General features: G+C 38.3%; 2 protein-coding genes across 5 annotated transcripts in view; both read left to right on the plus strand.

Annotated features, from left to right (window-relative positions):
* The first annotated feature begins 597 nt into the window (after nucleotides 1-597).
* RLN1 (relaxin 1) lies at nucleotides 598-10,343 on the plus strand. Of its 2 annotated transcripts, none has more exons than XM_063696425.1 (2): nucleotides 598-673; nucleotides 5,891-10,343. In XM_063696425.1, exon 2 carries the CDS (start codon nucleotides 5,938-5,940, stop codon nucleotides 6,235-6,237), a length of 300 nt encoding a protein of 99 aa, XP_063552495.1. In that variant the 5' UTR covers nucleotides 598-673; nucleotides 5,891-5,937; the 3' UTR covers nucleotides 6,238-10,343. The 2 variants fall into 2 exon arrangements, with proteins under 2 accessions (XP_063552495.1, XP_018888557.3); XM_019033012.4 differs by lacking the exon at nucleotides 598-673 and adding an exon at nucleotides 1,574-1,966.
* Nucleotides 610-16,508, plus strand: part of LOC101151950 (prorelaxin H2) — a 40,655-nt gene continuing 24,756 nt past the window's right edge. Inside the window, exons 1-2 of one of the 3 annotated variants that reach the window (XM_055350614.2) lie at nucleotides 5,942-6,020; nucleotides 14,835-14,927. The gene's annotated coding sequence lies outside the window, so the exon portion shown is untranslated. Of the gene's footprint in view, nucleotides 674-5,941; nucleotides 6,021-10,334; nucleotides 14,928-16,508 lie in introns of those variants that run through there. The other 2 variants (XM_055350617.2, XM_055350616.2) reach the window with 2 other exon arrangements.

The raw sequence follows: 16,508 nt of genomic DNA on the forward strand, positions 1-16,508 counted from the left end.
AGGTGGATCACCTGAGGTCTGGAGTTCGAGACCAGCCTATCCAACATGGTGAAACCCAGTCTCTACTAAAAATACAAAAACTAGCCAGGTGTGGTGGTACATGCCTGTAATCCCAGCTACTTGGGAGGCTGAGGCAAGAGAATCACTTGAATCTCGGAGGTGGAGGTTGCAGTGAGCCGAAATTGCACCATTGCACTCCAGCCTGGGTGACAAGAGCCAAATTCTGTCTCAAAAAAATCACCCAAAAACAAACAAAAACCCTTGGAAATTTACATTTTTAATGAGCAATTAATTTGGAGTACAGCCTAGCACATGATTGTTTTTACAAGGACTGGTAACCCACGAAAATATTTTCAAACCTCAGTTTTGAGAGGCCTCTCTCAAACTGTGTGTTTTAGTGAAAATCCATTTAAAACCATTAATTGCCTCTGACCATCTCATAGCTTTGGTCAGGTATTTTTTGAAGAATTACACATTGCTTGGCATTTGACCAATGCTAAGTGGGACTACTGACATCACCAGCAATCTAGAAATTAGAATTATTTGATTCCATAGTTATGTTTGTAACTAAGAGATTGTTATTCTTTTATTTCAAAGCTACCGTAACGTCCTGCATGTCTCCAGTTTATCTGATGGAGCTGAACTAATCTGAGTATATTATGAACACAAGCAAGTAAGTTATTTTAAAAAATGAACCTACTTGTACTAAAAATTTACAGGTGGAAGGGTCGTCTACTAACCATATTATCTAGAACTGTGTGGATCTTTAAAACGCTAAATTAGATGGTGGTAAAAAAAAAAAAAAAAAGAATCAACTCTAACCAGGTGCAGCAAACACAAAATACAGTAAACAAATGAACACATCCTTGTGCTGTAATTTGTTATCAAAATATTATTTCTGGGATTGTGGGATATCCACTGCTTTTTTTTCCCCTTCTTCTTCCTCTTCTTCTTTTCTCTCTCTCTTTCTCTCTCTGTGTGTGTATGGTGTGTTCTCCAGTCTCTAGAGACATAGACTAGAATTTTAAATTAAAATATTTAGACAACTAGTTACAATCAAACTTCTCCCACAGGAGTGGAAGGAAAGTCCAATGGAGAAATTGTTTTGTAAATTAAAGACATTACTGCACAAGCCTAAAATGATGTTACTGGGGATTTTAATCTTTTTACCTGGATTCAGATTAAAAGTCATCAGTTTTCCCTCTCATCAACAATTTATTTATTCATCCATTATATTTTTATGGATTGATATGCCCAACATTATACTAATTAATCCAATTTATAAGATAATCTATAATCCTATTTAGGTTAGAAGGGTTTTTGGCAAATGTTCACTCTGGAAAACTGGGTTGTAAGAATATTGGCGATGTCAATTTTATTTCTGTGTATGTAAAAAGAAAGGCTTCATATCTAAAATAACTTTACCTAAGTATACAAAGTTGTTTCAGGATAACAAAAGAGCGAAAAACAAAACTGTAAAAGGGCCAAGGACAGAGGAATGGGCAAATGAAGGAAGGGCGGAGAGGCAGAACAAGAGCTGAAGGAGAAAATTCTGTGGAGGGGTGTGGGAAAGGGGTGGAGCTGGCACCCTTGCCTTAAGAGCTGAGTGATAGCCCATACTAAAGACTGGTTGAGCCAGGTAGGGAAAGCAGCCTAAAGCCCGGGACAGGTACACAGGCCCAGGTCTGTAGGCCACAGCAGCTGCAGTCCTGAAAGGCTGCAACGCCCCGACCTCCAGGAGACACCAGGCCCAGGATACCTCGCCTGTTCTTGTTCCACCTGCTAGAATTCTGTTTACTACTGAACCAATTTTCCAGAGCAGTCGCGGCCAAATGGAAGGACGACGTTATTAAATTATGCGGCTGCGAATTAGTTCGCGCGCAGATTGCCATTTGCGGCATGAGCACCTGGAGCAAAAGGTCTCTGAGCCAGGAAGATGCTCCTCAGACACCTAGACCAGCGGCAGGTGAGAGCTCCCGGCCCCCAGCCTTCCCGCGCTTCCCATTGGTTACTCTGGGGCGGCCGCCCAATTGGAACGGCGGCCTGCACGTCCGACTCGAGATCTCATTGGCTGCCACCGCTCAGCTCCTACTCAGCCGTGGCTGGTCCCTAAAGTTTGGGCTTTTCCTTTGCCAGGTGATTTTATTGAAACAGTCTCACTGGGAATCTCACCGGACGGAGGGAAAGCACTGAGAATAGAAAGCTGCTTCACCCGAGAGTTCCTTGGTGCCCTTTCCGTAAGGCAGTCGGAGCGACGGGGTGGAAAGGAAGGGGAAGCCTCAGAGGAGGTGACGCTGCCCGGAGACCCGCAGGAGGCCGGGCGCACTCCTGCACCCCACAGGAAAGCCAGGCGGCCAGACAGCGGGCGTGCTGGTGGGGGCACCTGAACAGGGCTTCTCGGATAGAGAGGAAAGGGGACAAACACTGAGGCGGTGCGCTAGTTATCAAGCCTGTTTGCGCGCCTGTAGGACGGGGCAACACTCTGAGGTCTCTGTGAGGGTCCCGTGATGGGAAGACAGGAAGGGCCTTACACTTAATGACTCTCCTAGTCCAGAAGTTGGGCTGTGGCCTTTGCCATTGGAAACGTTCTTTAAAATAAACAAACAGAAAATCCCAAAGGAAAGAGTCTGGCCTCCCACTTCTTTGATCTGGGTATTGAAGTTCATTTGTGAGACAGGGGATGGAAGAGAAAGGAAAGGCTTGAATGCCTTTAGGAGAAACTCAAGAGGACCAGAGACAAGGAAAGCAGGCCGCTCAGACCATCATAGCTGAAGACCCTACTGATGCTTTCAAGCATTTGGAAGCTTCAGTGGGTTTGCTTTAAAAGCAAGATCTTAGAGTTGAGTACAGCTCAATCTGAAATGGCTTTTAAAAATATTTTTGTATTTATAGAGTAGCAGTGGAAACTCATGGAGGTATATACTAGTCTAAGAAGTGTAACGGATCATATTAAATTCAGAGAAAGTAACCGCAGTTGCAAATACTGTTTTGTATTTATATGACATGTAATTTATGATAAACCACAGCTAAATTTTATAGGCTATATGCATATACTATATATAAATGACTAACAGAAATACATTTACTTCTCTTTTATGAGATTTAAAGTATGCTTCTAAAGTTACTACATTGTTAGAGTTTGATTTATTTAATGGCAGTTTTTACATGACTTTTGTATAACATTAGTACAAAAATACCACAACGTCTAGGAATTTAGTGATTAAAAGTAGAGAAGACCAGATTGCATTGCATTTGCTTTATTATTCCACATTTTCTGACTATAAAAGTAGTAATGCTCATATTAAAGACAAATGTACATTAATGCAGGGTGAAAAATGAGAAGCACTCGTAGATATTAAGGACTTTGAAAAGTATATGTGAATTTTATGAGAAAATGAAATTATATTAAACAAGTAAGTGGAAAGAAATGTTAACATTTGGATAGGTATATGTATATGTTTTGCATTTTCACTCACCATTATACTTTGAGCAGTTTCTCACAGTTATTATCCCAAAACACAATTTAAAATTCCTGTGTAGTATTTTTTGTCATAAATCTGCCACATACACTTAAGGATTCTTTGGTGGATATTTAGTTTATTTCTAAATTGTTGCTGAAAATAGTTCATTAAGCACATTTGTATATGGATATGGCTACATTTTTATTTCCTTTGAAGAGACATGAGATTACAAAGTATTTTTAAAGAATTTTCTTTATTGATGTGCAGTATAATTTAACTGAAAGTAACCTCAGAAAATATTGCCTGCAGGTGGAGATTAAGACAAATGTTTACCATTACTAGGTGGGAATCATTTTGGAAGTACATGTCAGTAATTTGTGATTAATTTGAGTTTTCAGACTTCTACTGTTAGGTAGTTGCTATTTGCTTTCACATTATTACATTGTTAGCCATCCATTTCATCCTACAATATGTGCTAAAATAATATTCACTGCATCCCTTTTAAAAATAAGATACACTTTAAACCAGAAGAGGCCTATTTTAGTGAGATTTACATCCAAAATAATAAGTGAATAAGGGTATTTGTATGAATTCAGACAGAATATTTTCTTTGAGCCTAGGGTTCCATAGCTAAAGGTGTTATGGATTATGAAATATTTCAAAACAGGTTTAAAAATATAATTTTAATAAAAGTTAAAAACACACAGCCTATGAATAAACTGAATACAATCTATAACTGTTTTGGCTGATTCATTGAACTGGCTTTAAGAATATAGAAAATTACCATCAGCTTTTTTCAGCATTTAATAAGACTGCAACTACAGACAGTTTAGGTTGGAGCACAGAGACGTTTTTATGAGGAAATTGAATTAAACTTAGGATGTCTTAATGAGGGAAAATGCCAAAACCTCTCATTTAACCAAAAATGATATAAATTCTCATCTGTCATTTCCAGTTTAGAATGTGGATGAGCGAGAGTGTTAGGGGCAAAGACAAAATACTACAGGTTTTTGTTTTGTTTTGTTTTGTTTTTATTCCTCTGTCAAACTCCAACTGTTGAAGTTTGTTGTTGGTAAAAGGAGAACAGCTGATTCTTTGCCACAAAACTCAGGAAATGATCAGCCCCAGAACTACCGCTGTCTAGGTGAAGGGTCGTGGTTTCCTCTGATCAGCAGGCATCGGTGGTTAACCAGGTGTCTGCCTCCCGCACTTAGATTTACTCCTCTCTTCTCTTTCTTTTCATTATTTCAAGAGTAATGCCTTGGTATTGGATAGTTTTCCTGTCCAAGAAGAAGAGTAGCAAGACCTGATCTGGGTTTACACTATAATTTAAACATTGTCAGTGTTTCTTATTTCTTTGTGAAATAAAACTCTTAAATTGTATAATTAGGATAATTAAGGTTAGGAGAGAGTTTAGCTCACTGTAAGTTTTTTGAGAGCAAGAAACATTTAAATAAATTTATATCTTTTAACTGGCAGTGCCAGAGACACAAAAACAGATAATGAATGTTCAACTGAGCTGAATGGGTACAAAGATGGAGGAAGATGTCAGCTGGGTGTCCAGCAGGTTCCCAGCCCAAGTCCCAGCCTTCACATTTGGCCAGCCTGGGTTGCTGTGTAAGAACAGGCCCTTCCTAGGAATCACACAGATCTTGCATAGTGCATGATCTGCAGCCTTGGAACAAACATCAGACAGAAAACATTAGTCAGTACACTTACACCACAGCACATATGAATCTCTTCTTAAATCAGTAATTTTTGGTTAGTGTTCTTTTAACCCACTTCTCTCTTTCATATAAAATACTATTGATTTGGAGTAATTACTCTGGGGAAGACAAATTGTTAAATAGGTGATTGAGGAACATCAGAGATTTCTTTCTCCTGCTGATTAGATTACAGGTGTTGGAAATGCTGCCCCTTTAACTTTATCCTCCAGGAGTAAATTCCCACCATGAAACATTCAGTAGCTTAAAATAATATCTTTTTCAAGCTTTGTTATTACAACTTGTAATATCATAAATCATAGCTTAGCAATGGAAGAAAATGAGTTAAGTAAGAAGAATCCAAGAAAATGACCACTGTCTGTGGCCAAACTGTTTTCAATGACTTACATGACTTCAGAAAGATGACAGAATAATGTCAGGGAGAGTCAAAAGTACTATGATAAAAGCACTGAGGGGATAATGAAGAGAGACGAGAGAGGACCAATGGGGTAAAGCAGAGCCTTGGTAAAATTATGGTACTTTAAGGTGTCCAACTGTAAGAAAGCTAAGTGTTTAGATATTAGGATGCTTTTGTGTTTCAATGTTTAATTTATATTGAGGCAATGCTTTCTTTTCTTTGTGTATGCAAACATTCACAGTTTTTCTGAATGCTCTTTGACATGAATACGCCTTCACATACACCTTTTTTTTTTTTAAACTTAACAGAAATTGTACCATCCTTCATCAACAAAGATACAGAAACTATAACTATCATGTTGGAATTCATTGCTAATTTGCCACCAGAGCTGAAGGCAGCCCTATCTGAGAGGCAACCATCGTTACCAGAGCTACAACAGTATGTACCTGCATTAAAGCATTCCAATCTTAGCTTTGAAGAATTTAAGAAACTTATTCGCAATAGACAAAGTGAAGCCGCAGACAGCAATCCTTCAGAATTAAAATACTTAGGCTTGGATACTCATTCTCAAAAAAAGAGACGACCCTACGTGGCACTGTTTGAGAAATGTTGCCTAATTGGTTGTACCAAAAGATCTCTTGCTAAATATTGCTGAGATGAAGCTAATTGTGCACATCTCATCTAATTTTCACACATAGTCTTGATGACATTTCACTGATGCTTCTGTCAGGTCCCACTAATTATTAGAATATAAGAAATCTTTATTAATGTTTAGATTTTTCATTTGGTGTGTAAGAAAATATTCTTTGTATGATTGTAGTTTCTGTAAATGACACTTTCTATGCTGAAGTCTTTTTGTCTTTTTATTAACAATATAATTGTGTTGTGTTATTCTTTTTAATGCTGTTAACTTAAAATTACAATAAAACCTTTGCCACTTTAACCATACATAATAACAATACAGTACCTAACAACAGTTACATGAAATGGACCAAAATGTTTTTATTGATATTAACTCTTAGATTGGATATACATAAAGCCATAAAACTTGAACTTTCCTAATAGATTTCAAAAGGTTTTTGTTTCATATTGAACTACTCGTTGCAAACCATCAGTTTGGACACTAAACCAATTTAATTTAGTTGAAGTCATATAAACTAAAGTATTTTTTTTCCTTTTTAATTTCTTTTTTTCCTAGCAGAGTCTGAAGGGAACTCAAGTACTTTTCAGGCTCTGGTTCTGTTCTCAGTTCTAGTGTCCATAAAACTTAAGTTACTTTTTAAGGAGAAAAACGTATAGACATAATGTAGAAGAGAACAAACATCCATATCATATATTACAGAAGAAATAGTATAATGAGGGAATATACCTTATGTTCACTTCTTTAGAATTTACTATTTCTGTAAGCAAAATTACTGAAATAGTATGAACACTTGTTAGAAAAGTAAATTGACATAGCTATCAACTTGCTATTTTATTGGTTCCATCTATGTATATACACATGCATTTTACCCAGCATTTATAGAAGAAATACAGTTGAATGACAAGTTAATCTCCTCCATCAAATGTCTGTAAATTTGATTTTGTATTCTGAGATTTTGCTGAAGTTGCTTATCAACTTAAGAAGCTTTTGGGCTGAGTCAATTGGGTTTTCTAGAAATAGGACCATGTCATCTGCAAACAAACACAATTTGACCTCCTCTCTTCCTATTCGAATACCCTTTATTTCTTTCTCTTGCCTGATTGACCTGGCTAGAACTTCCAACACTATGTTGAACAGGAGTGGTGAGAGAGGGCATCCTTGTCTTGTGCTGGCTTTCGAGGGGAATGCTTCCAGCTTTTGCCCATTTAGTATGCTATTGGCTGTGGGTTTGTCATAAATGGCTCTTATTTTGAAGTGTGTTCCTTCAATACTTAGTTTATTGAGAGTTTTTAACATGAAGTGATGTTGAATTTTATCAAAGGTGTTTTGTGCATCTATTAAGATAATCATATGGTTTTTGTCTTTAGTTCTGTTTATGTGATGAATCACATTTATTGATTTGTGTATGTTGTACCAACCTTGCATCCTGGGGATAAAGCCATCTTGATTGGGGTGGATAAGCTTTTTGATGTGCTGCTGGATTTTGCTTGCCAGTGTTTATTGAGGATTTTTGCATCGATATTCATCAGGGATATTGGCCTGAAGTTTTCTTTTTTTTTGTATCTCTGCCAGGTTTTGGTATCAGGATGATGCTGTCCTCATAGAATGAGTTAGGGAGAGGTCCCTCCTTTTCAGTTGTTTCGAATCATTTCAGAAGAAATGGTACCAGCTCTTCTTTGTACTTCTGGTAGAATTCAGCTGTAAATCCATCAGGACCTGGGCTGTTTTTGGTTAGTAGGCTGTTCATCACTGCCTGAATTTCAGAACTCATTGTCTATTCAGGGATTCAGCTTCTTCCTGGTTCAGTCTTGAGAGGGTGTATGTGTCCAGGAATGTACCCATTTCTTCTAGATTTTCCAGTTTATTTGCATAGAGGTGTTTGTAGTATTCTCTGATGGTTGTTTGTATTTCTGTGGGTTCAGTGGTAGTATCCCCCTTATCATTTTGATTGTGTTTATTTGAATCTTCTCCTTTTTCTTCTTTATTAGTGTTGTAGGATGAGGCGGAACCTATGAACAGGCAGAGGCCAGAGAAATGGTATTTCCTTCTGTCATTTTATGTGAAGAAAAGTGCATGAGCCCATTTTCTCATGGGTTGATTTATCTGTAACCATAAATAAGAAGTCCACCATTTTGTTTTGTAGTCATCCCCTTCATATGCATCACTAAAATACTTGCTTCCAGGATAGAAGTTTACTCAATAGAGAACATAGAATGAGATTAAATTTTAAGCTTCTGGTTAATACTGTGATCTTGTTTTCTTGTGTTTTAGTAGAAGAATATTATCATTGCCTTTATCCTTACTGTGACGTATGAATCACTTCAAAGTGTACAACATTAAGAATGAGAATCATTGCCAGGCACGGTGGCTCATGCCTGAAATCCCAGTACTTTGGGAGGCCGAGGCAGGTGGATCACCTGAGGTCAGGAGTTCGAGACCAGCCTGGCTAACATGGTGAAACCCCATTTCTACTAAAAATACAGAAAATTAGCCAGGAGTGGTGGTGTGCGCCTGTAATCCCAGCTACTCAGGAGGCTGAGGCAGGAGAATCGCTTGAACCCGGGAGTTGCAGTAAGCTGAGATTGCACCATTGCACTGCAGCTTAGGCATCAAGAGTGAAACACTGTATCACATTAAAAAAAAAAAAGCACATTCAGTGACCCCTCAACTTGCTCCATAGCAAAGCACCTAGTATTGGTAAAATAAATTGTTCCAATCTGCTGTCTGTTTAAAATATTCCAATGCCACCTTCCATGTGTTACATTGAGACCAATAATGATGTAAATTCAACAAAATAAACCTTATTTCTAGCCAGGCTTCCAGCACCAATTATCCAGGGGACAATACTATTTTTTCTGCTAGGGTTTGGTCTGTCCTATAAATTTCTTTATTCAATTTTTTTATTGATTAGATTTTTTATTGAAAAAGTAATACATGCACTTCATACAGAAAGCTTCAGAGTACAAAAGCGTATAAAAATGAAAGCCAGTCTACTTCTGCACATACAAACATATGTACATATATGCATCTTTCCTTATAAAAAAGGGAGTACACCTGCACACCACTGTGAGTCTTACTTTTTAAAATTTCAACAAATTAAATTGGGAAATAATTTCATTTCCACACATGTAGATCAGTTTTGTTTTTTTAATTGACTTAATATTATTTCAATATGTGAATATACACTAAATTTTTTATCCTATCTCTTATAATAGACATTTGCCTTCATCCCATTTTTTTCATTAATGCAAATAATACTACAATGGACACCCTTATACTTGTATACAGTTGCATACTGTGCAAGTATTTTCATAATATACATTTCTAGAATGGGAATTACTTAGTCAAGGATAAATACATTTTTCATATTAATAGATACTGCAAAATTGTGCCCTCCAAAGAGGTTGCACCAGTTTATTTATTTATTTTTCTTTGTTTGTTTATTATACTTTAAGTTCTAGGGTACATGTGCACAGTGTGCAGGTTTGTTACACAGGTATACATGTGCCATGTTGGTTTGCTGCACCCATCAACTCATCATTTGTATTAGGTATTTCTCCTAATGCTATGCCTCCCACAGCCCCCCACCCCCCTAGAGGCCCCTGTGTGTGATGTTCCCCACCCTGTGTCCATGTGTTCTCATTGTTCAACTCCCACCTATGGGTGAGAACATGCAGTGTTTGGTTTTCTGTTCTTGTGAGAGTTTGCTTAGAATGATGGTTTCCAACTTCATCCATGTCCCTGCAAAGGACATGAACTCATCCTTTTTTATGGCTGCATAGTATTCCATGGTGTATATGTGCCATGTTTTCTTAATCCAGTCTATCATTGATGGACATTTGGGTTGGTCTTTGCTATTGTGAATAGTGCCACAATAAACATATGTGTGCATGTGTCTTTATAGTAGCATGATTTATTGCGGATTTTCTCATCGATGTTCATCAGGGTATTGGCCTAAAATCTCTTTTTTTATTGTGTCTCTACCAGGCTTTCAGGATGATGCTAGCCCCATAAAATGAGTTAGGGAGGATTCCCTCTTTTTCTATTGATGGAAATAGTTTCAGAAGGAATGGTACCAGCTCCTTTTTGTACCTCTGGTAGAATTTGGCTGTGAATCCATCTGGTCCTGGACATTTTTTGGTTGGTAGGCTATTAATTATTGCCTCAATTTCAGAACCTGTTATTGGTCTATTCAGAGATTCAACTTCTTCCTGGTTTAGTCTTGGGAGGGTATACATGTCCAGGAATTTATCCATTTCTTCTAGATTTTCTAGTTTATTTGCATAGAGGTGTTTATAGTATTCTCTGATGGTAGTTTGTATTTCTATGGGATCAGTGGTGATATCCCCTTTATCATTTTTCATTGCATCTCTTTGATTCTTCTCTCTTTTCTTCTTAATTAGTGTTGCTAGTGGTCTATCTATTTTGTTGATCGTTTCAAAAAACCAGCTCCTGGATTCATTGATTTTTTGAAGGTTTTTTTTTTTTTGTCTCTCTGTCTCCTTCAGTTCTGCTCTGATCTTAGTTATTTCTTGCCTTCTGCTAGCTAGCTTTTGAATTTGTTTGCTCTTGCCTCTCTAATTCTTCTTCTTCTTCTTTTTTTTTTTTTGAGATGGAGTCTTGCTCTGTCGCCCAGGCTGGAGTGCAGTGGTGTGATCTTGGCTCACTGCAAGCTCTGCCTCCCCAGTTCATGCCATTCTCCTGCCTCAGCCTCCAGAGTAGCTGGGACTACAGGCCCGCGCCACCACGCCTGGCTAATTTTTTGTATTTTTAGTAGAGATGGGGTTTCACCGTGTCAGGCAGGATGGTCTCGATCTCCTGACTTCGTGATCTGCCCGCCTCGGCCTCCCAAAGTGCTGGGATGATAGGCGTGAGCCACCACACCCGGCCTTTCTAATTCTTTTAATTGTGATGTTAGAGTGTCAATTTTAGATCTCTCCTGCTTTCTCTTATGGGCATTTAGTGCTATTAATTTTCTTCTATACACTGCTTTAAAATGTCCCAGAGATTCTGGTACATTGTGTCTTTGTTCTCATTGGTTTCAAAGAACTTCTTTATTTATGCCTTCATTTCGTTATTTACCCAGTAGTCATTCAGGAGCAGGTTGTTCAGTTTCCATGTAGTTGTGCAGTTTTGAGTGAGTTTCTTAATCCTGAGTTCTAATTTGATTGCACTGTGGTCTGAGAGACAGTTTGTTGTGATATCTGTTCTTTTGCATTTGCTGAGGAGTGTTTTACTACAAATTATGTGGTCAATTTTATAATAAATGCGATGAGGTGCTGAGAAGAATGTATATTCTGTTGATTTGGGGTGTAGAATTTTGTAGATGTCTATTAGGTCTGCTTGGTGCAGAGCTGAGTTCAAGTCCTGGATATCCTTGTTAACCTTCTGTCTCATTGATCTGTCTATTATTGACAGTGGGGTGTTAAAGTCTCCCATTATTATTGTGTGGGAGTCTAAGTCTCTTTATATGTCTCTAAGGACTTGATTTATGAATCTGGGTGCTCCTGTATTGGGTACATATATATATTTAGGATAGTGAGCTCTTCTTGGTGAATTGATCCCTTTACCATTATGTAATGGCCTTCTTTGTCTCTTTTGATCTTTGTTGGTTTAAAGTCTGTTTTATCAGAGATTAGGATTGCAAATCCTGCTTTTTTTTTTTTTTGCTTTCCATTTGCTTGGTAGATCTTCCTCCATCCCTTTGTTTTGAGCCTATGTGTGTCTTTGCACATGAGATGGGTCTCCTGAATACAGCACACCAATGGGTCTTGACTCTTTATCCAGTTTGCCAGTCTGTCTCTTTTAGTTGGGGTATTTAGCTCATTTACATTTAAGGTTAATATTGTTATGTTTAAATTTGATCCCATCATTATGATGTTAGCTGGTTATTTTGCCTGTTAATTGATGCGGTTTCTTCATAGCATTGATGGTCTTTACCATTTGGCACGTTTTTGCAGTGGCTGGTACTGGTTGTTCCTTTCCATGTTTAGTGCTTCCTTCAGGAGATCTTGTAAGGCAGCCCTGATGGTGACAAAATCTCTCAGCATTTTCTTGTCTGTAAAGGATTTTATTTCTCCTTCACTTATGAAGCTTAGTTTGGCTGGATATGAGATTCTGATTGTTGAAAATTCTATCTGATGGTTGAAAATTCTTTTCTTTAAGAATGTTGAATATTGGCCCCCACTCTCCTCTGGCTTGTAGGGTTTCTGCCGAGAGATCCGCTGTTAGTCTGATGGGCTTCCCTTTGTTGGTAACCTGACCTTTCTCTCTGGCTGCCCTTAACATTTTTTCCTGCATTTCAACCTTGGTGAGTCTGGCAATTATGTGTCTTGGGGTTGCTCTTCTCGAGGAGTATCTTTGTGGTGTTCTCTGTATTTCCTGAATTTGAATGTTGGCCTGCCTTGCTAGATTAGGGAAGTTCTCGTGGATAATATCCTGAAGAGTGTTTTCTAACTTGGTTCCATTCTCCCCGTCACTTCCAGTACACCAATCAAACGTATATTTGTTCTTTCCACGTAGTCCCATATTTCTTGGAAGCTTTGTTCATTTCTTTTCACTCTTTTTTCTCTAATCTTGTCTTCTCGCTTTATTTCATTAATTTGATCTTCAATCACTGATATCCTTTCTTCCACTTGATTGAATCAGCAATTGAAGCTTGTGCATGTGTCACGAAGTTCTCATGGCATGGTTTTCAGCTCCATCAGGTCATTTAAGATCTTCTCTACACTGTTTATTCTAGTTAGCCATTCCTCTAACTTTTTTTCAAGGTTTTTAACTTACTTGGGATGGGTTAGAACATGCTCCTTTAGCTCGGAGAAGTCTGTTATTACCAACCTTCTGAAGCCTACTTCTATCAACTTGTCAAACTCATTCTCTGTCCAGTTTTGTTCCCTTGCTGCTGAGAAGGTGTGATCCTTTGGAGAAGTGGCGCTCTATTTTTTGGAATTTTCAGCTTTTCTGCTCTGGTTTCTCCCTATCTTTGCGGTTTTATATACTTTTGGTCTTTGATGTTGGTGACCTACAAATGGGGTTTTGGTGTGGATGTCCTTTTTGTTGATGTTGATGCTATTCATTTCTGTTTATTAGTTTTCCTTCTAACAGTCAGACCCCTCAGCTGCAGGTGTGTTGGAGTTTGCCGGAAGTCCACTCTAGAACCTGTTTGCCTGGGTATCACCAGCGGAGGCTACAGAACAGTAAATATTACTGCCTGATCTTTCCTCTGGAAGCTTCATCCCAGAGGGGCACCTGCCTGTTTGAAGTGTCTGTCAGCCCCTACTGGGAGGTGTTTCCCAGTCAGGCTACACAGGGGTCAGGGACCTGCTTGAGGAGGCAGTCTGTCCATTCTCAAAGCTTGAATGCCATGCTGAGAGAACCACTGCTCTCTTTAGAGTTGTCAGGGACGTTTAAGTCTGCAGAAGTTGTCTGCTGCCTTTTGTTCTACTATGCCCTGCCGCTAGAGGTGGAGTCTACAAAGGCTGGTGGGCCTTGTTGAGCTGCGGTGGGCTCCACCCAGTTTGTGCTTCCTAGCCTCTTTGTTTACACTGTGAGCTACTCAAGCCTCAGCAATGGTGGATGCCCCTCCCCCCATCAAGCTGCAGCGTAGCTGGTCGATCTCAGACTGCTGCGCTAGTAGTGAGCAAGGCTCCATGGGCATGGGACCTGCCTAGCCAGGCAAGGGAGGGTATCTCCTGGTCTGCGGTTGCTAAGACTGTTGGAAAAGGGCAATATTTGGTCATGAGTGTACCCTTTCTCCAGCTACAGTCTGTTATGGCTTCCCTTGGCTAGGAAAGGGGAATCCTCCCCAACCTTGCATTTCCCGGGTGAGGTGACACCTCGCCCTGCTTCAGCTCACCCTCTGTGGGCTGCACCCACTGTTCAACCAGTTCCAGTGAAATGAACCAGGCACCTCAGTTGGAAATGCAGAAATCACCTGTCTTCTGCATCAATCTCACTGGGAGTTGCACACTGGAGCTGTTCCTATTGGGCCATTTGGAAGTGACCGGTTTTTTATTTTATATTTTTAATGCCCCTTCCTCATTTCTGTTTTCAATTTTTTCTTGTCAAGACATTTGCCTTCTATTTCAATACTTAGTATTTACTTTACAACTAATTCTGATTTGTGCTAACCATAATTTCTTCCTAAATTTAAAAAACATTAAGGACTTAATTTTCCTGTCTTCCTTTTACACTTTATAAAAATTTTGAAACTGATTTAAACAAGAACGCTAAAAATAGTCTGTCATGCTGATTCAGATCACTATTTGACATAAATCAGGTGGAGACCTGGGCATTCTCTGTTTGATGCCCTCCCCCCTTGTCCCCACCTGGCTCCTCCATACCCTGCTCTTCCTTGTCTGTCACTGCCCTATGCTCTGAGTCTGACCCTCCACACTGCATTTCCCAGGCTCCCACACTCTGGCTTCTGATGGAGATCAGCCAGTCTGGGTACCAGCAGGAGTCTTTAGGGTGGGGAGACAGTGAGTTTAGGTATGTGGTCTGGCTATGGCAGTGGGTTCCTAAGCCACAGATCCTTTTAGGCAGTACAACTTCAATGGCTCCACCTGTCACTGGATCTGGTTAATACTGTTTCCTTCTTCCCCTTCTAGCCTAAAAGAGTTAATGGTTTCCTGCTACTGTCAGCCCCTGGGTGCCTTTTCATCCCTTGAGGTTACCGTTGACACTACTCAAACAAAATAATGGTATGTTTGTGTTTTTGTTATAAACAATTTTAAAAAATTTAACAGAAACCTGTATTTATAAGGAACGCTAAAAAGGTACATTTTAAAATAATTGTTTATTAAACTGTAACAAGGTTTCTAGCAATTTTAGATTGAATGTGATGTTCCTAAACTGCTTTAATACATGCCATAATTACAAATTAAATTTTTGGGTCAGACTTCATTATAACTGTGGTAATTTAAAAAAATCCACACTTGAAATGAGACAAGTGTCTGTTGACTAAAGAGAAAAGAACTTTCCAGTGTGTTACATGGATTTTACAACAGAGAAGCTGCTTCCACAATAGAATTGATGTTCCCTTAACATCGCCTTTGGGAAGGAAAAATTTAAAAAAAAATTGATGTCACCTTTCAGATATGGATATTGCAACCTTAAAGAAGTTATAGAACTACAACCCTTGTCTTCACCTAGAACATAAATTAAGATGATATTGGCTTGTGAATACCCATTTTCCTCATATAACAGTTAATAAATTTACATCAAACCAAAGTGAATAATGCTGGTTTATTTTATTTATAAGTAGTATATCTTGTTTTTAGATGAAAGGTTCTGCTTAAAAAATATTTTTTTGAGACAAAGTCTTCCTGTTCATCTGTGAAGCTTATTTCGTATATTGTAGTCATTTCTAACCTTTCTCTGTGATACAGGCCATAGAACTGTGCTAGAGGTTAACAATCTTAATTACGAATTCTCTCTATTGCTTTATTAAGCTTTCTTCTTTGTTCTATTGTGTATTTACCTCATTCTGAGTGCCATGCAAAACAAAATAGTGTTAGACAAAGTTTTAATGTGAACAAATTAATGCAGTTTTCTAGAAAAGCGTAATCTAGGTTATTTTTTCTAGCCTTTCCTATTTTTAAAATTCTTGTTGCCTTTCTTATTTCTTTATGTCTTTGATGGACTTCCAATAGTTTCTATGACTTGAGCTTATAGTCCTGTGTCTTGTGTAGACTGGGTAATGGAACACTAAGCTTGTATACTTGAAAATGAAAGACTTAAATTCCTCTATCGGCCACCTGTCCCCACAAAGTAATAGTAATAATTAAGGCCAGCAGTAGCAGTTATTTTTCCTTAAAAAATAAAATTTTAAAGTAAAAATATTATGTTTTTATTTTTAAGCCAACTATCTTAAGATCTTATCTAACTTGGTTTCTGGGGTTTTTGAGGGTAAAGTTTCCCAACACCCCACTTCTCCTACACTTACCCTTACACTTAGGCATGAATTTACAAAGCAGTGCCTCAGAATGTTTCTGGAAAAAATATGTTAGAATTACATCATATGGCTGAATAGCAGCATAGTTGAATATGTTGATTTTCTAATTTGCGTCTTCACATTTGTTTATGTTAAGGATAGAACCCCAAAGAGAATAATACTGGTTTACTTATTCAGTGCTTATTAAACAATAACAATATGCTAGCCTCTGTACTATTCAAGGAGGATATAAAGATGAAAAGACAAGGTTGAGTACTTTTATAATATTTCTATGTTCTGGTGGTTCAAATTATTTTACACAGTGCTTTTCTTAGAAGAAGAAATATTT

Source organism: Gorilla gorilla, chromosome 13, assembly GCF_029281585.2.
Source record: "Gorilla gorilla gorilla isolate KB3781 chromosome 13, NHGRI_mGorGor1-v2.1_pri, whole genome shotgun sequence".
Taxonomy (NCBI): Eukaryota; Metazoa; Chordata; class Mammalia; order Primates; family Hominidae; genus Gorilla; species Gorilla gorilla.